The following is a 23,627-nucleotide window of genomic DNA, read 5'->3' on the forward strand; positions in this document are numbered from 1 at the left end:
CAGATCACAGCAGAGCTGAGCTTTGTTAGGCCAGCTGTAAATTATCCAGCAGTTCTATGAATGCAGCTCCGGGGCCCGGCGCACCGGTACCTCTGCAGGCGAAGGAACTTTGTGCCTTTAGGAAATGGCCTAGCACAAAGCTCTATCTGATCCTTGCCTAAATACAAGAGCAGGGAATTCAGGAGCACTGGGAGGCACTTGGGCAACAAGGGCCACACGTTAGGGAAGGGCGAGGTGCTGGCGGGGCCGCGCTGCGGGCACACGGGCTCCCTGGGAGGGGACACTGCAACCGGGGGAATAAACTGTGGGGAGAGCTCCGGGGAAATGGGGGTGAACCTGCCCCGCCAGGGCTTTTCCAGAGGGAGGGAACAGCCTGCATTAACCCCAGACATTCCGCCCATCCCACAAAGGAAGCTCTGACATGAGTACTGCACCAAGGAAAGAAACCACAGACCAGTTTGCCAGCTCTAAAACATTTTAAATTTTTTCTGTAGCACAGTCTGATCAATCCTGCTGCGATGACCACGCTTCCACCAAGCAGTAGCCCTAGAAGTTTTGGATTTTTTTAAAATGAAAAAGAGACAAAACAGAAGAACAGCAGGTTTTTTTTGGTCATCCCTGGCTCTGCTGTTTGGTATGTGGCAATTCTCTGTGGATTTTACTAAGTCGTGAAAAATTGTGTTTAAGCCCTCCCCAGCTATCTTTTCTCTTCGTTACTTTACTTACAGATTAAGTAACAACACAAAAGCATTAGCCTGTGATCAGCATATAGAGGTTTTTCAGTGGAACTGAAGCCCTTTTCTGCGTCGGCCCACGGGCAGCGATGGCTGTCCCTGTGGCTCGGAGGGGGAGTGGATCCTCCCGGGCTGCTGCTCCCCAACGCGCGAGCCAGCGGCACCAACGGGGCAACCCAGAGGCAGGGAGTTTTAAAGCCCTTCCGAGCTGGTCCTACCACAAGTCTATGTGAGTGCTAAATATTAACAGAAGTGAAGTTTTTTGTTAAAGCAATTATGTCATTCAAGCACATGTTAACACTACAAGAGAGTTTTATTCCAGGAAGAAAGATAATAGCCGCAGCTTTTGCTGCTGTCAACGTGATTTCAGATGGTTTAATAACTTTGACAGATGTACGTGACCTAAAAATACCTTCGATAACACGAGTACTAGTGCGGTGAAATAATCTTATGGAGCCTGTGCAGTTTCAGAAGAATGCCAGCCCTGCCAGGCACCGGGGACTCCATGGGGTGGGGAAAGGCAGACTCGTAGGTTGAGATAAAAACCAGTTGAGGAATTGCAATAGAATGAAACAATGACAAGAATGAGAAGCACAAATGGGCAATGCACAACGCGATCGCTCGCCCCCCGCTGACTGACCCCCAGCCCGCTCCCGCCCAGCGACCCCGAAATACCAGGATCCCCCCACGGCAATCCCGGAAGCGGGAGAGAACCCCCCCTTCCCGGCCGCCCCCCCTCTCCATCCTGAGCAGGACCTCACACCACAGGGAACACTCCACTGGTTAACTGGGGTCCGGGGCTCTGGCCGTGCCCCCTCCCAGCTTCTCGTGCGCCCGCGCACGGGCAGGACGGGGGGAGTTGGGGAGACCTCGATCTCCCCGCACCGACCGCAAGCACCAGCGTGTTATCAGCTTCTGCTCATCCCAGATCCCCCCTGAACCCCAAACACTGTTCGAGCCACTAAGACGGAGAATTCCCTCTATCCCAGCCAGAGCAGGACAGAGGCAAAGGGCCAAAAGATCTCTCTACTCCCCCAGAGCCAACGGGCGGGTTGGCTTAGCCCTTCCTCACACCTCAGAGGATCCTCAAAGCTGCTTAAAGCAGAAAGGGGACAGCAGCTCTGTGGCAGGCACGCCAGGGAAGAAGACAGAGCCACAGAGAACAGCGCAACCGTTCTACACTCCTACCCCTACAGCACCTCTATCTGCTTCCACGTCGCTAAAAAACAGTTTATCAGGGTCAACAAAGTTCATTCTGCTCTGAAAACCGTCAGACACAGTAAACGAGCGAGGGGAAGGAGAAACTGAAACAACCCCAAAGACGTGTCTCACACCCCAGGCACACCGACCCCCCGACACAGCGTCAGCGTTTCCATCACGCCGAGCCACAGCGCCCACGTCATCCAAACCCAGAGCACTCAGAGGGAAAGCACAAGCATCAGGCCACGTGCTCAAACTCCAAAACTATCCGGGTTCGCCTGCCTGTTCGCTGTGTGACGTGAACAGCTGAGAGCTGCTCTTCTTTCAGGCTAAACCAGAGAAATTATTTACCCTCGCCAGAAGTTACTCTGATGTCTCCTATCCCAGACTTTACAGTGACATTACCTGGAAGTGAGACAGGAGGAAATCTACGTTTTAGGAGCCAGGATGGAGAACACAAAATGTTGGTTGGTTGTTTTTTATTTTTTCCCCACAAGGCTTCAACAAGAGGCCACATGTGCAAATCTAAGAGAAAATAAGCAGGACGTGGCAGTTCCGCAGACGGACTGACGCTCTGCTCTGGGCAGTTTGAAGGGGTCTCTCCTCCCTGGGCTCTGCTGCTGAATCGCTTTAGTTTGGTAAAAGAGGAACAGAAGTTCACAAACCCAAGCAGCCTATTGCAAAGTCTGGATTTTGTAGAGGATTTAGGTAGCATGTGGTAACTGAATCACTTATTTTTTCTCATTTTTGAGAGAAAGGACAGCACATCCTCTTGATTTCTTTAAGTGTCTTGAAAAAGAATTCTACGTGCAGTATTGGATTGAATATTGTGAAAGCTTACAAACCAAGTACTTTGCAACAATAACTTCTGAGTGGTTAAAGTGGGAATTCCTGGCCAAATTATTTTTCTAGAGTAACAACAAGATGAGGTATGGATCGATCACCATTTTACAGGCCTGAATTCACATAAATACAAACCAAAGTTTATGATAATTTTCCTTCCTATCTCCTCACCACTGTTTGCATTAAAATGACTGAATTTGAAAACGAGTAACGTCTCTGCAACAATAGAGATGTCCCTGTTGGCCTTTTACTTGTAAAACCGTATTTGAGTATAACTTTAGAAATGCTGTAGGGATGCGAGGGACCAAGGTGATGAACCAGGAAGGGGGGGGTACCGCACTCAGGCTTGCAGAGGGGCTCATTATCTCCCGAAAGCAATCAAACCCCCAGCGCCTCGCTACTTTTTTTCACTCAAGTGTTTCTGCCAGCAGTGCTTTTCCTTACAGGGTGCTTGGCAAAGCATGCATTTCCCTGAAAAGCAACAGGCTTTTTTTTTTTTTTTTTTTTAAAATTCAGGAGCAGGGCGCAGCAGTGGCAGTATGTGGGCAGGATTAACCCCCTCCTGGGGCCAGGCCAGCTGCTCCCCACGTCTTCTTTCATCCCTGTGAGACGGGACAGGCACGCCGCTCCGAAACCCTGAACAAAACCAGAGCAGATGCAAAACTAACGCACAGAGGGCAACGCTGGCTTTCACACCCGGACTTCTGTTCTTGTATTGATGAGTTTTTAGGGCTTCTGCACATCCAGCAAGAGTCGGCAGCATGTGTTGTCCCTCCTGTCCTCATCCTGGCCCCTGACTTGCCACAAAAATGGATGCAGCCAGACAAAATGGACTCAGCCTGGCCTGCAAGGCGTACCTGTGACACCAGAGCCCATATTCTACCTGAAAATGACAGTAAAAAACTTTATCACTGCAATTACTTGTGCCTTTTTGCTCATTTCTAGAAGGCCCATTCTCAGTGGCCACTAACCTGCATCATCAGGGAATGCTGCTTTCTCTTTTCTCAAACCCATCACCAGCTCCTCCCACGCCAGTAATCTGAGTATCTTGAGGTTTTTGGGAAACCATATACTATTTCAATGTTTTCAATGAAATCTAGACTTTTTTAATAGACAACTTGTTTATATGTTGAGCACAAGTTATCACAACTTCAGAGTAATGTTCATTGAGCTTCACTATGAAACAAAAAAATAAGAAAGTTGCATTTAAAAAGCTGATTTTTAAACCAAGTGGAAACCATCAAGCTGCCTGGGAAGAGCTGTAGGTCATACCTTGGTTTGGATGGTGATGAACAGAAAACGCAGCCCTCAGATCTCTGTATTTCTTGACTTCCATAAAACAAGATGAAAAATTCGTGGGACTAAGCATGTGAAATTTCAGCATAAAGGGTAATGATTGTGATTAAATCTCTCTTTGCTACCTGGGCCCCCAGAAGGCAGCCGAGCACCGACCCGGCTGGTGACGCAGAGGCCCGAGAGGGGACCCCCAGGGATCTTCTGAAGGGTGTCGAGACGGGGCCTTTCGGGGAAGGCTGCTCTTCTGCAAAAGGGACACTCGGCCCCTCTCCCTCCTCGGGCTGGGGACTTCGCTTGGGTGCCCCGAGGTCAGCGGAAGGGGGAAAGGGAAGATGGGTATGTCCCGTCTCACTTAACAGAAACCCCTCCGTCAGCAGAGGCCAGAACCACTCCCGTCTGTCGGGGCAGGGTCGCGGTGCTCCCCGCAGCACCAAGGCACGGAGCGTGGCACAACTCTTCCTCCCCTCCTCGAGAGGCCGCGGGGCCCTGCCCGCTACAACCGCAGCTCCTCGAGGCCCAGCGCCAGCCTCCTGGAACCCGGGGGCTAAGCCAGAAGGGACACCGACACAAATCCCTGTGCTGCCCGGGTTTAAATCACCTCTGTAGTGGCAGCATGTGGTAGTTCACCACATCACCCCGAGGACCAAGTCCCCAGCTCACATTTCTCCTCTAAACCCCTCAATTTCAGCAGTTCTTGAGGCTACGTTCTAAAGATGTTCCATCGTACCTGAAAACTAGGGATGTCCCTGCTATATATCCTACGGCTCCACACAGAGAATGGCTAAGGACATAAAAGTAAAGTTTTCCACAAAACACAACTAAAACTAAAGAGAATTAGCTAATTATTGTAGTACACACAGATATATAAACACATATGGATCGATTAGAATGCAATTTGCTGATTTTGGTATATTATATCACAATCTATACCAAACTGTAGCTTGTAATCCAAAGAGCAAAAATAATGGACAGCAATGATCCCTACCATCATCCATGCCAAGAAATCAAAGCCTAATAAACGCTAGGAAAAAACCCCCCAACTCTTAATCCTCACAACTGAGCGGTTTCATTCGGCATGGCAGGCCAGCACAGCGTAACCTTTGGGGACTTGGATCAACTGGGAGAGTGGGGGGGTTTATAAATATCAGAGTTTTGGATAATAGCTCAGATATTTATTCAATTCAGAAGGGAAAAAAGAAAAACACCGGTTTTTTTTTTTTTTTTGGTCAATACATGTGAAGTGATTTTTTTTTTTTTTTAAGCAGAAGCTTGACATAAAAGCTCTTTCATAAAATGTTCTTAACATGAGGGAGAGAAGCCAGGCAGCTGTGCGCTGTTATTGTGTACACGGTAAATCAGGCACAAAAAGGGGCAGCTCAGCAGGGCACCGGGAGGGTGAGATGCACACTTAACCCCCTGCACACATTGTTGCTCTATTTCTTTCCATCTTGCTCTGCCTGCAGTCGGTACTGTATCTGTCATGAATGTAACAGGCCATTTTCAATCTAAATCTTGTTATGGATTAATAAGCAAACACTTTCTCGCTTATTATGCAATTTATCATGATGAAAATTGCATTGGGCTCCTCAAGGCTACATGCTGATACATTCATTTATTCAGGGCTCCGTGGATAGAGAGCCATACTAATCTTTATGACAGCTAAGGGTGTAATCGCATGATGGAAACGACTTTCTGCAGAACAATGTTCGCTCGGCTTCTCTAAGTCTGGATTTACATACAATGGGGCTTAGGAGATCCTCAGCCCAGGTAAAACGTTTTGGTTTCGTTTGTCACACTACAAGAAATAATTGGAGTTCAGACAAGTAACAGTATTAATCCAGTCTGTACATATTTCTCCAGGAACACCCCCCCCAACACATGGCCATCTGTCATTCTTTAAACTGTAAAATTAAAACTGTCATATGAACTGGGTAATATCTGTGTTAGCGTAGCACAAAAAAAGTCAGAAACCTTAACACCCCCAAGATGGATGATGAAACACAAACGTGGTATTAAGACAGCCCTGGTCAGTTCCTTACCGCATGTAGCATTTAAAATGTGCATCTTTATAAGCAAACATTTGTAAATACATCTGCAAAGTCAAATTCATTCCTAACGGAGCAGTTTTTAGATCTGTAATACGTGAAACTGAAGTCCAAGGTTAAATGCTAGGGGCATGGAAAAGTGCTCGTGGCACTAAACGTTATTGTGACAAGCAAAAGAAATTCTTGTCTAAAATAGAAAAGTAACTGAAAACGTAAATATATAAATGCCTGACTAATAATTCTTGTCTAAAATAGAAAAGTAACTGAAAACGTAAATACATAAATGCCTGCCTAATCTCTAATTTGAGGGGTATTCCACAGTTTCATATAGTGAGACACAGAAGGACAGTGTTTACTGGGATTCAGCAAACAACAGGCTTAGAATAAACAAAAAAAAAAACCTGGCCAAGATTTTTTTTAATACCTAAAATGACATTATTACTGCAGTGCTGTGAAGGAGACCATCTGTGAGGTAAGCACTCCCCTCCTTGGGCTAAGCGCGCCGTTCCACAGGTAGGGGAATGCGTTCGCCTGGCCCCTGCAGGCCTACTGCAGTGCCAGAGAAGTTTGCACGTACTGCAGACCTTTCCTCCCCCTTTAACACAGACCTCTCCTCTCCCACCCGCTTCACGATACCCCCAGAAAGCTCCACAGACACCTCAACGCCAGCAAGCAAAATGTTACCCGCTGCAAAACGAACCTCTGCGTTTTATGGAAAGAAATACAGTAAAATTAATACTGAAATAATCAATTATGACGACCTTGGCAATTTCAGACACTAGATTATTTTTTTTTCCTTCTCTCCCAAGCAAAAACCTTGCAAAGAAGATGTCACAGACCACTCAACCATCCTCCTTTAGGAATGAAATTATCTCCCCATTAACGAGCGGTTTATCAATTCCTGAGCGGTTTACAGGTTAACTCCTGCAAACGTGGTAACAGCCTGGGCCCTTAAGAACATAAACTTGCTTAACAGAAACGTGCTGAGGTTTTGTTTGAAAAAACCATCAACGATTTCTCTATTTTATGGGATGAAATTATCATTAAATTTAAATCTTTTTAGTAACAGCCATTTTCCAAGTGGATGTCCGCAGACCTCATCAATGCTGCAGTGTTAATTCATACTGGCAGCCAAATAAACACGGAATTTGTATCAGCTCAAGGCAACCCTCTAACCTAGGGCGGGAGCTACGTGTTTTGTCTGTCCTGACTGGGGCCTAATTTCCTCCTATGCCAGAGCCGTGTGCCCACGAATGAAAAATCCTGCCTCAGCAGCACTAATGTATATTCACTTATATTTTTCAAGATTTTCCATTAAAAGCAGGAAGCTTGAAATAGCTTTCAAAGCCAATTACAAAAAGCGTGGTATCATTGTTTTATTCATATAAACAGCTTACTGTGGTTGCTCCTTAGAGTGACTATTTTTCTCTATTTATACACAGAAATCAGAGCCTCCCCTTTGGCACGTTTAAGCACCTCACTTTCTTTTTTTATAAAAACTAAATACAGAAAAAAATTGTTTGGATAGAGATTTAGCATAAATTCCAGATGAGACAATCAATTTTACAACAAACAATAATAAAAATAAGGACTATATTGCAAAACCCTTCCCTGTACAAATAGTCCTGTTGTCGTTAATCAGATTAATGGTGTGAGTAAAGACTGGGAGAATCAGGGCCCCACTTGAAATTTATTACATTTAGGCCTCAGATCATAAAATTTATGGGTACTCAACAGAAATGCTACTCGTGTCCTGTGAAGCTGCACACATTATATAAATCCCAAGTGCTAATATTCAAGAATCCCATTATCTTAGAAAATAAGATAAAAAAGGCAAGATAGTACCTTTATTACACAAGTCATCTTAGTGACTCCACTTATGCATTTAGCCATAATTATTTGTTTTAGCCATAATTATTTGATGACAGGATTGATAGTCCACAGCACTATCAAGCATAATAATTTGTGTACATACCTGCGTATCCATAACCAGAAGTTGAATTCTAGTAAGTTTTAAGAAACGGAACAAACAGGCACTTACGGTTCCACGCGCGCACGCACACAAGATGAATATATAAACAGTATTACATTTGTGCTGTGCATTTGATGTCAAAGTCTCAGAATTCCTTGTGAAATCTGCCCCCTCCCCAATTACAGATACCTAATTGAAATAAGATTTTATTTCACGGAGGTTAGAACAGAGGCACAAGACAGCATACCATATAAATCTTGATTTAGGGCACTTTACTAAGTTGTTCTCTGACCCTAGAGACAGGCCGTGGTCTACTGAGTTTATGATTTCTTAGCAATCCTTAAATCTACAAGTTACCTTGCTGCTATTAATAGAGATGCTGTTGATAAAATAGCCACCTTTTCCAAAATGTACTTTCTAAACCCATTCACATCCTGACAGGACGGCTTGTACAACCATGGGAAAAAAAATAAATCCACATATTCAGACACACCGGTGGAAAACACCTTTTGAAAATACGATTTTTATAGTTAAGAAAGGGTAAAAAAAAATATGATGGTAAAGACAGACAGACGTATTTTAGACATAATAAGTGTTTAGCTCACTTTTCTCAAAATGACTGGCAATATGAGCAGAAGATTAATGCTGTGTAGCCCCAGGCAATGCCTACCAAGGGTCTGGGGGGACCCTCAGCGCCACGAGGAGCTGGTAGCGCGGTGCCACCGCACAGTGACCGATCTCTGCCGCCGTGGCTCAGCCCTCTCCTCCCCGAGAGCACCCAGGAGAGCTGCCCGGGACTGCAAACAGAGCCAGACTAAAGCAGGCTCCAAACTGTAATTTGGATGGTACCGGTTCAAATGCAAAACTTGAAACAAGGATATTCCTTGTCCCACCGTCTCGCCAAGCACCGCAGCCGTCAGGGTTTGAACCAAGCACTGGAAAAACCCAGAACTGAAGGAAGGCCTCAAGCATTCCTCAACACTGAAAATCTCAAGGATAAGCTGTGGCCTAAGATAATAAAATGAAATTAAAAAGGCAACAGAAACTTTGCTGGGTGTGCACCCACCACCCAGGATTGCTGGACGTGAGACAGTGCTGGATCCTGGGGTGGTGATCTGGATTGCTTTGGCTCTCTCTCTTTCCTTTCTCTCTCTTTCCTTTCTCTCTCTTTCCTTTCTCTCTCTTTCCTTTCTCTCTCTTTCCTTTCTCTCCTTTCTCTTTCTCTCCTTTCTCATAGATTTACAAGAGACCCCATTGCTTATTATCCTTTCCCAGGTTGAAATTATTCTCTACCACAAGTAAAACACTTTAACAGGTCGTTTGGTGTTGTTTCACCTTCACTGAACCCGAGGGGAATCACAGAACCGTTGGGACTCTCGGGGCGTCCAGCCCAGGTGGTGCCAAGCAACCCCTGGAAGACCGCCGATGCGCGGGTGGGAAACGACCCCAGTCACCGTCTGTAAGCGAATCGAGGCACTACCTACTTCGCCAGCTGCTTCTCGGCGTCGGCGCAGAGCTCCAGGAGGCCCATCAGCACGGCCGAGACGTCCATGTAGGGCTCCCAGACGGTGAAGCCGCGGCCGATGAGGTCGATGGCGGTTCTGCGGATGGTGCTGTGCGCGGGCAGCTTGGGGCTGGGCGGCTGCAGCAGCAGGAACGTCAGCGCCTTGCCTGCCGTACAGAGGGGAGACAAGGGCACGGTGAGAACCGCAGAGCCTGGCGACACCCGCCAAGGGAGCCTGCTCCTGCGTCACCACGCTAAGGGCTCGCTCACCGGAATTACGCCGGGTCACAAACACGCACTGTGCACCCCGGGAGCAACGCTGCGACCCCCCGTCGCTGCCAACGAGGATTTTAAATCGTTCTCGGGGGCAAAGACGGGCCGCTTGTGGCTGGAACGCATCAGGCTACACGGCACAGTGAGCTGAGGCAAGCAGGCCCATGCCAATATTGCCAGTGTCGAGCCTTAAACATGGATTTTCACTATAAAAGGAATTGTACTAAAGGTATTTTTGGAAAAAAGTGTGAGAAGTCTCCATGCCTAAATGCTTCTGCTGGAAAATTGTGCAAATAGAGAATAAATCAGAACCAAAAAGATAAATCAGAACCAAAAAGATAAATCAGAACCAAAAAGATAAATCAGAACCAAAAAGATAAATCAGAACCAAAAAGATAAATCAGAACCAAAAAGATAAATCAGAACCAAAAATTCTCCCGTCAATAGACACTTGTTAAGAAAACCCTGAAATCTGTACCAAAATTAACATATGTAATAAAGCCTTCAGAAGAAAGAGGTACATCATCGTGAAAGGATGTCTAAGAAAAACAAGCTTAAAAGATGAAACTTGGGGAAGGGTCAGTGAAAATAAATCTCCCTGAGATGACACACTCTCACCATTATCTTGGCTACGGGTGGCAGCAGTTCATGCAAGAAACAGCAAAACCGGGTCACCAAAGTCACCAGAACTCCACCAAACCCACCGCTCGCTTCCTTCCTCCCCAGCGCCCGGTGCCGGGATTAGGAACGTGTTAATTGGGAAAGGGAAACAAATTATTCGTCCAGCTCTGCCTCGGGCTTACGGTTGGCCTGGAGGGTCTTCAAGGTCTTTTCCAGCCTCGATGGCTCCGCACGCAGAGGGGGCTGTTGGCCGGGGAAGCTCCTGCTCCCGGCGCCGGGTCTCCTCTCCCACCGAGGAAACACCCGACAGCGCGCAGGGAACACCAACCCCCCATGGGCCTGGGCAGAACCCTCCCTGCTGCGGGGCACACAAATAAGTTGAGAAGAGTTGCCTGAAAGTTCATAATTTCACCATTCCAGGGTCACACCTCAGAAAATGAACAGGACATACATAAAAAAGAAATTGAAACTGAGCATCGGCTCTTAAATAGGAAATTGTTTAGTCTGTTTTTAACAGACCCACCACCAGTCTTGTCTCACGCATCTTACACAAAGATTTTTTCAGTTAGGATGATGATGATGATGATGATGGAAGCAGCGCCCTCAGGTTTGGGGGCAGCCACACCACTGCCCCGCTGCTGAGCGCGGGCGGGTGGAAGTCGCCACCTTTGAAGGACTCGGTATTTGGTGGTTAAGGTCAGTTAGAGATGTGAGCTCAAACATTTCCCTCTTGTGGGTGAAGGAACTGAATTTTGGGTCGTTTCTGTTACATTTGAGTGTCCTGGCCATGCAGACATTTCTGTTAAAGTGCCTCTGCATCAACACTGTCCCCTCAGGTCCCCTCCTGAAAACAAACATGGGCCAGCAACGATCCCCCTCCTTAGTGCAAGCAGCAGCAGGATCTGGAATTACAAGACAAGAGAATCTCCCAAATTAAATATTCAAATTCATATTCAAATTACTCTCGTGATCGCGGCAGAGGACACTGGCTGGGGCTGGGGGCTCTGCCCTGACAGGTACCCGCCCCATGGCCTCCCCTCCTGGGGGCCACACACCGAACTCGGGCACTCACTGCCTCACCTCACAGACCTGTGTCCATCCTCATCAACTCCCCTCCCTCCTCCCCACAACGCCATTTTTTTGTTTTTCTTCTCCTTTTAAAGAGAAAGATAGCTTAAGGGGGTCAGGGGAAGAGAGAGAAATGATGTCCTGAACAACTTCCACACACCTGAATTCTGATCCAGGTTCTGCATATTGAGGAAACTTGATGAATAATTTCATTTAATAGACTGGTTTTTTTATCAAAATAATTACATATATATAAATGTGTAGGAGGGCCAAAACAAGCAGCGCTTCCAGATAAAGATAATTTATCATTATCTCTACATAATTATTTGTCACCTCTTAATATCGTTCATTTAGCTTGCTATTGTGCTAAAGATGACCTATTGATTTTAACAGGTTTTTCTTTAGTTTTCAGAACTGTCCTCCCTGAGTTGCTTGATTTGTTTATTAAATACACCGCCTGTCGTTTTAAGCCCTCAGAAAAGCCAGCAGCGGAGAGGCTCTTCTAACCCCTTCACACAATGCCCTTATACATGTGCAAAAACAACCCCTGAAAGCTCCTCCCTGAAGCACCGGGCAGGCCACGAAGCTCTAGTTTGTGCCAATTTTGTGTCTCAAATATAAGCAGCTTATTAAAAAGCGTCACTACTCAAACATTACTACAATGACACAGGCCTTTTTCAGAGGGATCCTCCCAGCACTGCTCCTGCTGACGCCTACCTTGTGTAAATTGAGCCGAAGGAAAAGATGAACTAAACAAAAGTCATTCTGCTGCCCGTTTCTCAGCCTGGACATCTTTGTTTAAGCTTTGACTTGGCTTAAACGAATGAATTAATATTGACAAAAACATCAACTAAGCTAATGAGTTGTTAGTTAAGGCAATAAACATGTCACATTAGAGTCAGCGCAGTAAAGAGGTAATTAGCCCTGGAAAAGCTCTGCTGATGGGGGCTGCGGAGATCCTTCGCCCTGCACCTTTGAGCCCATGATGCGGAGCGGGACAGGGAGCAGCAGCACCTTCCAGCAAACTTACACACTCGTGCCGCCCACAAACGGGCCAGAGAGTATCTATTAAAGGTATTTTAGTGAAAGCTGGGCCCCACACGGTGATGTGACAGCGGAGTCTGCCAAACCAGAAGGCAGCTGGTGACTGCTCCGGCGTCCTCCTCCGTTCAGCGCATGCTCAAATTGCTGTAAGCAGGGCGTGTTGTCTTTCTTGCTGGAAATCTAGATAACATCATACTCTCTAAGCAAAAAATTTAAAAATTTGCTCTGGTAAAAACTAAGTTTTGATGATTTATACATAACCTCAGGTTCGAAAAAGCCAGTGAGAAACACACTGACAAAAGACCTTTTCATTAAAAATTAGGGTACAACTTACCAGGCAGAATGACTTCAAGCAGTAACTTAGCTCAGGAAATGACATTCCTATATAAATTTGTATTAAAACATAATTTGGTTCCAGCTGGTTTACTCCACGTTGGTACAGGTATGCCACAGCATATGGAGATAGGAAGAGCAGTGGAGGTGAGGCAGAGCGCAGGGAGTTTGTCCCCGACCACCTCGTTAGCACAAGAGCCATCAGGAACACCCAAACCAGGCTGGATTTTTCTCAGCCAGGGGAGAAAAATAAAGATTTTTTTTAAGATTTTCAACATTTAGGATAGAGTGAGCCAATCTGCCAGTTCTCAAAGTATTTCTGTCCCTCCCGACGGGACACACGGCAGGCGAGGGCAGGCGGGTGCCCCATGAAGAGCTGGATCCAGCAAAGGGGGGGCCCCTCCAAAACCTGCCGAATTCCCCCGGTTCTTCCCTCAACGGCGGAGTCTCTGCTCCTTATGTCATTTCTATTAATGACAGCGTGGTAACAATACTAAAGCTTATCAGTTATTTTCAACATACAGCCCCTGGATTTCTAAAACGTCTTTCCTTGCTGAATCTCAAGAGCTTTAACCATATTACATCAGTCAGCATTGTTAGCCCCATTTTGCCGATAGATTTAAGAAAATTAAATAATTTTCTCAGGAAAATCAATAGCACAGGCATGAACGAGACACTGATAACTCTGATTCCCATTCTCATAATTTGCCACGAGATCAAGTTCCAGCTAAATAAAAATGATGGACTCCCAAGTATATGATTTAACCTGCTTTGCATCTTTTTCTGACTTCATGAAAAAAAAAAAAAAAGTGAAGAATTATAACACTCATATTTTCAGTCTCCCCTTTTTCCCCATGTCCACGGGCATAATGTTTTTCTACAAGAAATCAGCCCAAACTGTGACCCTTTCTGGATGATTTTTTCCTGATTTGATGTATACCCGTGCAAAATGTCCACAGAAATATAAATTTGGATAGCTGGGTTAGAAATCCACATCCCTTAATCCCTTCCTACTCCTAGTGCAGTGAATTTTTATTACGTATGTTCTCTCATCTTTCAGACAGGTATTAAATCAAGGGATAGTTTCAGGCTTAAATTTAAAATGAACTGGTCATATTATTCAAAGATATTTTTTCTAAAGACCTAGTGATGGAAAGATTTGGGGATTTTTTTCAATCACACTCAATGTCAAATTTTCTAATTTTTACAGAATTCATTTTCAGCTTTTTTTTTTTTGGCCTTTAATGTAACTCTGACAAATTTTTTCAACTGCACTTATGCCAGGAAAGACTTGCTTTTTGCTGATGACCTCTTCGAGACATTTAAGTACTATTCTTGCAACAGGTGCAATGCCTGCAACTTCTAAGGTAATTTCAGAATTTACAAGAATAAGCAGTTTTTCTTCTGAGGGCCAAGGGCCAGCCCCTTCCCTTACAAATACGCAAGTAGTAATAAAGTGTTGAAAAATACTAGAGAAAGGTAGCTCCTGCTTATTTTGTCAGCAAATTTAAATTATTTGAGGCTCCCGTTAGCTGAAAAAAGAGCAAGAGTTGGGATTAGCAAAAATATACATTTAAAATGACATTCATGGCTTGCTGTAAATCCTTTTTCTCATTTCTACTGAACAGGTGAACGTTTGCAAACGTACAACTGCTAGAAGCCGGGTAACTGGAGCGGGGCAGAGGAGCTTGAGCGGCCACACTGGGGCCTCCCTGCCCTTCCCGAGGGAGCAAAGTTTGTCCTGAAATTTTTAACAACCTCTTGGGGGTTTGAAAGTTAAAGGCTGCCTAGTTAAATGTGTTTCTGCAGCACATCGGTGCTTTACTGGACAGTTAAGACTTCAGTGTTTAACAACAAAAGATTTAAAAAAAAAAAAAAAAAAGAAAGGTTTTTTTTCCTCACACCTGACCAGAAGTGTTCGCCATCCACTTTGAGGACTTAAAAACATCCGAAATGTTATTTGATCTTAAGAGGAACATTTTCTCCATGTTACTTATCTATGCAAATTCTGGAAATTGAACAGTGGTTTAAGGGGTAGGAAGGACCAATCCCAGCATCTCTATTAAACAGAGTAGTAGATATTGCTTTTTAGGTTAAGAGTATCCATCAGCGGGGCCAGACGAACGCTGCCCCTAAGCTGTTTTACAATTCTGTAAGCCTTTGCATGATTTGTTAGGAAGGGAGACAAAGGAAAAAGAAGAAAATGTTTGTAATAGCTGGTCTCCCAGCCTTTTCTGGCTAACTCTGGCCTAGTTAAACTGACCTAACAATGCCATTTTTCTTCCTCTCAAAATCTGCAGTGGGGGAATCAAATGTGAAAGCAAGATCAATTCTGTTCCAAGACAGTAAATGAGTTTTAGATCAGACTTGTTTCAATTTACGGAGAGAACGCAACTATGCTGGCTTAAATGCATTCTTCCTCTAACTATGAAATTATATTACAGTGCTATAGAAAGAGTAAACTACCATTATTTTAATCCAAAATTTGTTTATAATCTAGCAGGAAGGAGAAAGCCAATATGACTCAGGTCATAACTGTGCATTAAACTTTGTATTTTTATTCCTGTTAATTGCATAATTCCATTAAACCACGCTATTTATTTTAATCTAAATTATATAATGTTTTCTAAATAAAGCTATTTCCATAAAAATGACCATCAATTTCATAGGAAGTAGCTGTTTTTTTCCAATCACAGTGCTGACCAAACTAGTTGTGAATCTCAGAAGTTTTCTCCTGTTACACCGAACTGCAAGCAAATTTTTCTGGAGCAGTTTGGACAGACGTACGGGACAGTGGGAGATGCACAACATCAACGAAATGAGTCGAGTCAAAGCAACGACTTGAGGGAGGTCATGGTTTAACCCCCTCTCCCTAGCACTGGTGGCTGATGCATAAACGTGCCCGTACCAACAACGATGGGTGGTTTATTCTCGAGGGTTGCAAAGCCACGTGAGCCACACGAAAATCTCTGGGCAGTCGGGCTCTCTGAAGTTGCTCCTTTCTGGCCAGGCCCTGTCACCCCGCAGGAGCCCGTCCCCTCCGCTGGCAGCTCACCTACAGCTGGGGCTCCGCTGCAGCCCGCGGCATCATTGTCAGGCTCCTCACGGGGCTACCCTGTAACTCTTTTAATCAGATTTATCTCTGAATAAAAGGAAACCCGAGCGAAGGGGTGTTACTGGAGCAAGGGGTGATGTTTGCATGTACTTGAGTAGTTCTGAGAACAAACCCAAAGCTCTCCAAAGGCCAGGACGTCGGGTAAAACCAGCTCCTTCTCCTTTTGGCTACTGCTGCACATTTTGCATCACAACCCGTTCAAGCCATAGCCTGAAACAAAGACTCTGGCAATAACATCTCTTCTGCGGAACCGGTAACTACAGCAACGGGGAGATGCCCACAGAAGCAGCGATTAGTTTCCAACCCACAGATCTCCCATCCAGCATCCCCGGGCTCAGCCCCGTGCCGGCGCTGCCAGATTGTTTCCCAGGCAGCAGCTAGCTGTGTTAGACACCTTGAAATTGTACTCGCAGACAACGCGCTGTTGTCTTCACGCTGCGGGGCATGGAAGGACTAGCTGAAGGGCCGGCTGAAGGAGTTGGGTCTCTCACCCCCAGAGAAGAGAAAGCTCCAGGGAGCTCATCATAGCGCTCCCGTGAAAAGAGGACAGAGGGTCTCTCCTCACAAGGAGCCATGTGGAGAAGACAAGGGGCAACGGGTACAAGTTGCAGTGTGAAAGGTTTCATATTGACATAAGAAAGAGGGTGGTTTTTTGGTTTTTTTTGTTTTTTTTTTTTCCAATGAGAACAATCAATTACTGGAACAACCTCTTCAGGCACATGGTGAGTCCCCATTGCTGGAGGCTTTCAAGATGCAATTAGAGAGGGTGCAAGATAACCTCATCTCAGCTCCCTTCCCCACAAAGGGGCCAGATGAGAACCCAGCCGGGGTTGGAAGGATGATTCTGTAATTTTTACTGCTGTTTTCCACAGCAATTTATTCCAACCAGCTGCAGACCATCGTCCCAGAGACCATCCCCAATAAGATACTCAAGTCATACACGTTGGAGTTATCTGCTCCTATGCTGTGACATTTCACAAAGATGAATGCAAATGCTCATGTAACAAAGAAATTCAAAGTTAACAAGGGATGTGTATATTTAAACAAGGTTTGTTTTGGTTTGGGGGTTTTTGTTTGAGTTTTTTTTTGTTTGTTTGGGTTTTTTACACTGTAAGTGCTAAGTGCAGCTGTTGCACAAGGATGCAACTCTGTTGCTATATGGAAAGAGCACATTTACTATGAAAAGTTGGAGAATAACACTTAAACAGCGTATGTAAAATAAAACACTTCAAAATGTGTAGTCGCACACGTGCACTCACACACACATGAAAACAGGACGTGCCGTTGTGGCTTAGATGAAGAACTGCTCATGCAATCTTGTCACCGTCACCACTGATCCAGCCCTGATCAAAAACGCTCCCAAAGAGGACTGGGAACAGCCCCAAAGGCCCGGGCACCCGCTCCCTGGCCGTCGGCGGGCCGGAGAACACGGGCAGCAAAAGGACAACTATGGTGGTCACACGTGTCTTACTCAGCAAATCCCACCTGCTTCCCAGCGAAGGCAAGAGCTCCCAGCAAAGGCTGTTAATTAGAAACAAGGTCAGGAGAAACACCAGAACAGTCAGGAGAAATCATTTCCAATAATTATAACCCTAAGCATTAATCGAGCCCTCTACTGCCTATCCAAATGCTTGCTAGCTGCCTCAAAAGCAATACTGTGCCCATTGCTTCTGTATGTTTTCTCCCACATTTCTCGTCCCTAAGATGAACAAGTCCAATGTCTCACAGGTCTTTTCCTGGGTTTGCCATTGCTCTTACCACACGTATCTGCACAATGGTAAAACCTCAATTCCTATCCTATTCTTTTCAGGTCAGGATGCTTGGCATCTACAACCCTAATGGAGGAATAATGTTAATTTGTATGATGAATTAAATTAGTTTCTGAGTTCCTCTTCATCTCCCTCATCCCAAAGGCAAGCACAGGCTGATTTATTGACTTGTCACAGCTTCTGAAGCGGCAGTTCATAAAAAAGTTATCCTGAAGTGTTCTTTTTAAACATGCAAACTATCGACTGACAATGTTTGGTCACTATTTTCTTAGACACGGGCACGGCACAGCAAAAAGCCTACGCAGCTTTGGTTTTCCCCATTTGAAAAATTTCCCATTTGGTGTTCCCATTTTCTGGCCTGATCACAATGTTCTGTGGCCAGAAAATAACTAGTGTCATTATGAACCATGGCTGTAAAATAAAAATTACCTAGCACAGCAAAGAGGTGAGCATCCCTGCTTCCCATGCCCTGGAACCAAAGCTCTACCTTCCTTCTCTGACAGTACACTTCAAAAAAACCCAAAAAAGTAAAATAGCTGCATAAACAAGGAAGTGAATGTACATTTTTCTGAATTTCCCATGGAAACGCAAAAATTGCTATTACAGAAACTGCTTCTAAACGTTCAGGTACTCACGGGCAGGGAGTGCTGACAAAGCCAAGCCCTTTGGGAGACAGGGGGGCACCATCTGCTCCTGCCCTGCAACGCTGAGCAACCCCGCAGAGCTGCTCAGTGCTGAGAAACACCCGCTGCCGTGCTGCCATCGTCCCATAAACCCCGCTTCTAGGGACTGAGCACGCAAATACACTCGCAAAACATGGAAATAAACCCCCTTCTAATTAATCACGGTACATCCCGCCAGCCTGCTGTTACATCTGCTCGGGCAGGTATTCTCCTCTCGAGCTTCCCACACACACGTTTCCCTCAGGACGTTAACACACACAGCTGTAAGCTCCCAAGAGCTTAAAATTGGCAATGACACCCCTCATGACCACAGTTTTTGGCAGCGTTACATCTAGAAAAAATGTTTCCCAGAAAGAGTGGTCAGAGAGTGGAATGGCTGTTGGAATCACCAACAGCCACCGGGCCGGTGCTCTCTGGCCCTTTCCATTGGACACCAGGAGGATCCCTACACCTCCCCAACCACCCATTTTCACAAGAACTGCAGAAAACTCAAATCACTGACCCTGGTGGCATGGGCAGTGTTTTGTTTTCAAAGCGTACAAGGGGGTGGCACGCTCAGCCCAGCACCAAAACCAAACACATCATCTTTTCTTGGGAAATGACTAGCGTGTGCATCTCCTCTGAAACTCTTTGTTCAAACAGATGTCTGAGTTACCCTCACATACTCCTACAAGAAAAGCTTCTGTTCCTTATCTGTGAAATGGGAATATCGAGCTTGGGGGTCGCCACACAGCCGCAGCCCGCGATGGGGTGTGACACACGGAAAGGCCGAGCTGGGATCTGCGAGCTCGGTGTTCCCCAGCCAAGCAGCTGGGGCTCCTCCCTGCCCACACACACCGGCGCGGGCTCAGCTCTGCCCCGGGCACCTTCCCAACGTCCCACCCTTGGGTTTCACCTCGCCTCGCCCCGGCCAAGGAAGCTTCGTCCCGCCGTGCTGCTGCCCCACGAGCAGCCCGGAAAAGCCACGCTGGGTTGGTTTCTTTCAAATTAGATGAAAAGGTGAGTGTTCTCTGGTGGAAGTGGTCGCGTTTTACCCAGTGTTTCATACGAGAGCCTGTGCTCCATCGCCCGGAAAGGGAAAGCAGAGAAACCAGGGCCACGGACACACGCGGCTGCGGCCGTCACCAGGACGCTTCTGGTCTGACACCCTCGTGGGGAACAACCCGGGGCTGGTCTGAGCAGCCTGCGGGGCTCTGGAAAGCTGACGTTGGAGGAAAAAAAATACAGTATCCTGAATTTTTATTATTCCCCCAAATGGGGTATCAGTCTCAAGGCTGAGCCTTTGCTTCGAGGCGGACAGATCAGTAGAAAACACAAGTGACAGGGACTCTGGTGCTGAAGCTTCCTCACAGTCTAACACAAGGACTACTGTAGTTTGCTATGATTCCACCCATTACAATAGCCAGAATATTACACATGCAAGAAAGAAAACTGATTTAAAAAAAAAATAAATTCAAATCACTCATCCCCTACAGGATCTGGGGGAAAAGGTGAATATAATTTTAAAGATGTGATTCATTTGCTAAAGCCAAAAACCAGATTTAAATTAGGGCATAATATCTGCCACAAAGACTGACCGACACAGATTGACTATTTTTTCTAAATATTATCTCTGAGGCCAAGATATAGATTTTCATAAACCACCATTTTCCCTTTTTTTTTTCTTTTTCCCCCCTTCAGGGACAAAATTCTGCTCAAGACACTGATCTAATCACACCAACTCAAGGAAAAAAAGCACGCTTTAATCTTCCTAGTGCACCGAATGTCACAGCACGCTGACTGAAACGTACAGCTCCAAATAAAGAGAATAATGTCAGGAACCATGGGATCCATGCAAATCTGAGCAGCTTTCTGCATAACTGACACAAAAATACAGTCACACCAAAACGGCACGCGCTGCTAGTGGGCTCCCTATCAACAATAAAATCAGTTATTTGCTTTAATCCCGCTGTTGTGTTTTTGTTTAAATTAAGTTGCTGAGCCAGTTTGCCTAATTTGCTCTGAAAGGCTGCTGTTCAGGTGCTCGACTGATTTATTGCTTCTCTAAGTGACGATCCCGAGCGCCGCCTCGTCTATTAATTGCTGCTGCCAGCTCAGCCTATCACCCCGGTAGTAGGTGCATACAATTAGCAGGGAGCAACCTCCTCCTCCTCCTCCTCCTCCTCCTCCTCCTCCCAGGGGCTGTCTCCTCCTTGCTGGACCGGCAACTTAAAATATTTTCACAACACAGAACTAATGGATCAAAAGATGTTAGAAAAGCTTTCAAGGTAGGCGATAGAGCAAAACACCGAGAGTCTCAAGTTTCTCCTGTGTTAAATTCTATTTTCAGCTGGAATACGTTTGGGATACTACACAAAAATCTGGAATGCTGGAAACCCCGATTTAACAAAACACGTGAAACAGCCGCCTGCACACACAAGTAATCTCGGTCTTGCTCACTTTTCGTGTGCCTACGTGTGTGTAAAGATGGATCACAAAGCCCCGGTGTAACCTGAGGGGTAAACCTCTCTCTAACACACACAGACACAACTCCAGTAGCAACAGCAATACTGTGAGGGTAAATGTATTCCTTAGGAAAGGTGTTCGGAGGCTGCAGCCACGAGGCTTTTCGGAGACTACTGAGTGGTGAAGCCTGAAGATCAGGCAGTAAATAATGCAAAAACCCAAACCTGAGGAAAATAACAACACGTGCAGTATCTCATGCGTTTCCTATGACAGCAGCCCCCTTCCAGAGAGCCGAGATGCTCCTCACAGGCTGCTTATCCCTCCCCCCTCCTCCGCTTCCAGCCCCCTTCCCGAGGGTTTGCGGCGCAGCCCTGGGGCTCCGGCTTCACAGCCACCCCCGGGGGGGACAGAGGGACAAGGTGGACACAGAAAAAAGCTGCAAACGCAACTTTAGCAGCTGCTAACGCACAAGCTGCTTCCTGAACGGCAAAGCCCAGCTCCCGACACAGAGGTGTTAAACTTCCAGCGCTACTGAAATTGTATTTACTTTGGAAAATTAATAATTTTTCATCCTAACCTGATGACTTGTGTTGGCTGGGGGTTTTCCAGAGTCACGGCTGAACAGTCTAAAGGCAACTGCTCCAAGGTGTAACATTTTACAAATGGGCCTCTAATGGCAGAAGCATCTTACCACCAGGCAGTACAACGCAGTTACACAGGCCGGGATATTTCTATTTCTGTCCAGAAATTTCACTTGCGTCCCCTCCTGCCCAAGAGACAAGAACGTCAGCTGCTCTGAATTTAGGACATTGTAATTGAAAAATGAAGAATGGTATCGGGAGTCTGCACTGGGAACCCAGCCGCTGGCTGTTTAATCCAGAAATCACCAAACCCGGAGTGAGCGCCGGGGATCACGTAACGTGGAAACCCTCAGATTGCTTTTGGAAGGAAACAGGGACGTGCGGCCAGCAAAAACAATCTAAATAACCCAGTGCCCTGAACACGCCGTCGCACATGACACTGACTGAGTTAAAGGGCAAAACACTTATCATTAATAACTCTATTGATGGCAGATGCTTTGAAAAATTCACTGCATTAACAACAGAATCAAGTATTTTCATATTCAGGACAGGACAGTCATTCAGATTTATCAGCCCATTAACTTTATAAACACAGCATTAGCCACAGTTTAAGTGCGACGTGGTGCATCCGTAATGAGAAATTCTTTGGGTGGCATTTTATAATTAAATATCTCATGAACTATTTGTAAGGTCAACAGAGATTAATGCAGGATGTCAGGCAAGGTCACTGCGTGGATTTCTAGAGAATTCCACCCTCTCAAAAAGGCATTATCACAATTACTGTTTTCTTAAATACAGTAAATCACAACGTGCACAATTCATACAGCAAACACTCCGCGTGCGCTAACACCATAAATGAAGAATTTGTTTCAATAACTTATTTTGAAATAGGAAATATTGTGGCTTTAGGCTTCAGGCAACTTTCCTCATCGCTCTGGCCAACTCACAGCACAGTTTTGGTACCTGACAACAAAATATGGCGATTGAAAAGGCGTCAGACCTGTGACTGAAGGGGAGGAGAGGCGCCCACAGGAAGGGTTTCTGGGAGTGCCGTCACACCGGTGGCCAGCAGAAAGCCCCGGTGGCTACCAGCTCTCCCCCTGGCAGCAGGGGGGGAGGAGGGAAGCCATGCTCTTCAGGAGCCCGCCCAGGCTTCGGGCAGCACAAACCACATCCCGGAGGGCAATCAGGAATTGCTGTAGCTAAGTGCTGCTGGTTCACAGCACTCACGTCCTACAGCCAGCTTGCGCGAGAGCAGGCTACACCTTATCAACTCTGCAGCTCTTTGGAAGGCCAAAAATATTTTCTGTGTCACTGGAAGACAAAGACATAACCTGTGTGTATTTTAGTAAGCTGCCTGAAAGTCTTAACAGGACACATATATCAAAAAGAAACGCCGTAAGCCTGAGTGCATACTAGGAATTTTGCTTTCTCTTGTTTAAAGCAGTGAATTTCTAACCAAGTAATCCCTTCCGCAGTGTTACATATGTGGAGTAAAGATCAGAATAGCCTTTAACAAGCACGATGATATAAAGAAAAACACCCCCTTCCCGAGAAGAGCATTTTCTGGCAAGCACTATTTCCATTTTCAGCGAGTCTTCGCCTGTCCCGTCCCCCCCAGGGGCCCGTTGCTGCAGTACAAGTGCTGTGCCGGGGACCAGGCTCACACAGGGCCACCAGCAAACCCCGGCCCGGGGAGCACCAACACTCTTCTACTTCCAGGGAGCAATACCAGCATCAAATTTTTACAGTAAGGAAGAGCTCTGCGTAAAACGTGATGAAGAAGATCAAGTTTACTGCTAATATCATCACCAACCCAAAGTATAATCCAGTCTCTCCTATATTTTTTTCCTCCAACTAGCCTTTATTTCCGATCTTCCTCTGGCTCCTCACCTATTTCAGATATTGCTTTACAGCACTGAACTAAATTTTCAGGATTTTGCGTGTCAAGCTTCATCTCCATTAGAGATTGAATGTCAGCCTCTCAATCAGCAAACGGCTGTGCAGCGTTCCTGACATTATGATTAACAGGCCTTCAAAGCTGGGGTTCGTATCTCTGCTACGCCTAACGGAACAAACCCAACATGCCAACGGATAAACG

At 45.9% G+C, this 23,627-nt stretch overlaps 1 protein-coding gene across 4 annotated transcripts in view; it reads right to left on the minus strand.

The window, feature by feature from the left end:
• WDR7 (WD repeat domain 7) overlaps nucleotides 1–23,627 on the minus strand; it is a 130,682-nt gene that overhangs the window by 35,738 nt on the left and 71,317 nt on the right. For all 4 annotated transcript variants that reach the window (XM_074931476.1, XM_074931474.1, XM_074931473.1 and 1 more), the window contains one exon: nucleotides 9,575–9,761. In XM_074931476.1, the coding sequence (XP_074787577.1) occupies nucleotides 9,575–9,761 (187 nt within the window). The remainder of the gene's footprint in view (nucleotides 1–9,574; nucleotides 9,762–23,627) is intronic.

This window comes from Athene noctua, chromosome Z (assembly GCF_965140245.1).
Source record: "Athene noctua chromosome Z, bAthNoc1.hap1.1, whole genome shotgun sequence".
NCBI classification, from domain to species: domain Eukaryota; kingdom Metazoa; phylum Chordata; class Aves; order Strigiformes; family Strigidae; genus Athene; species Athene noctua.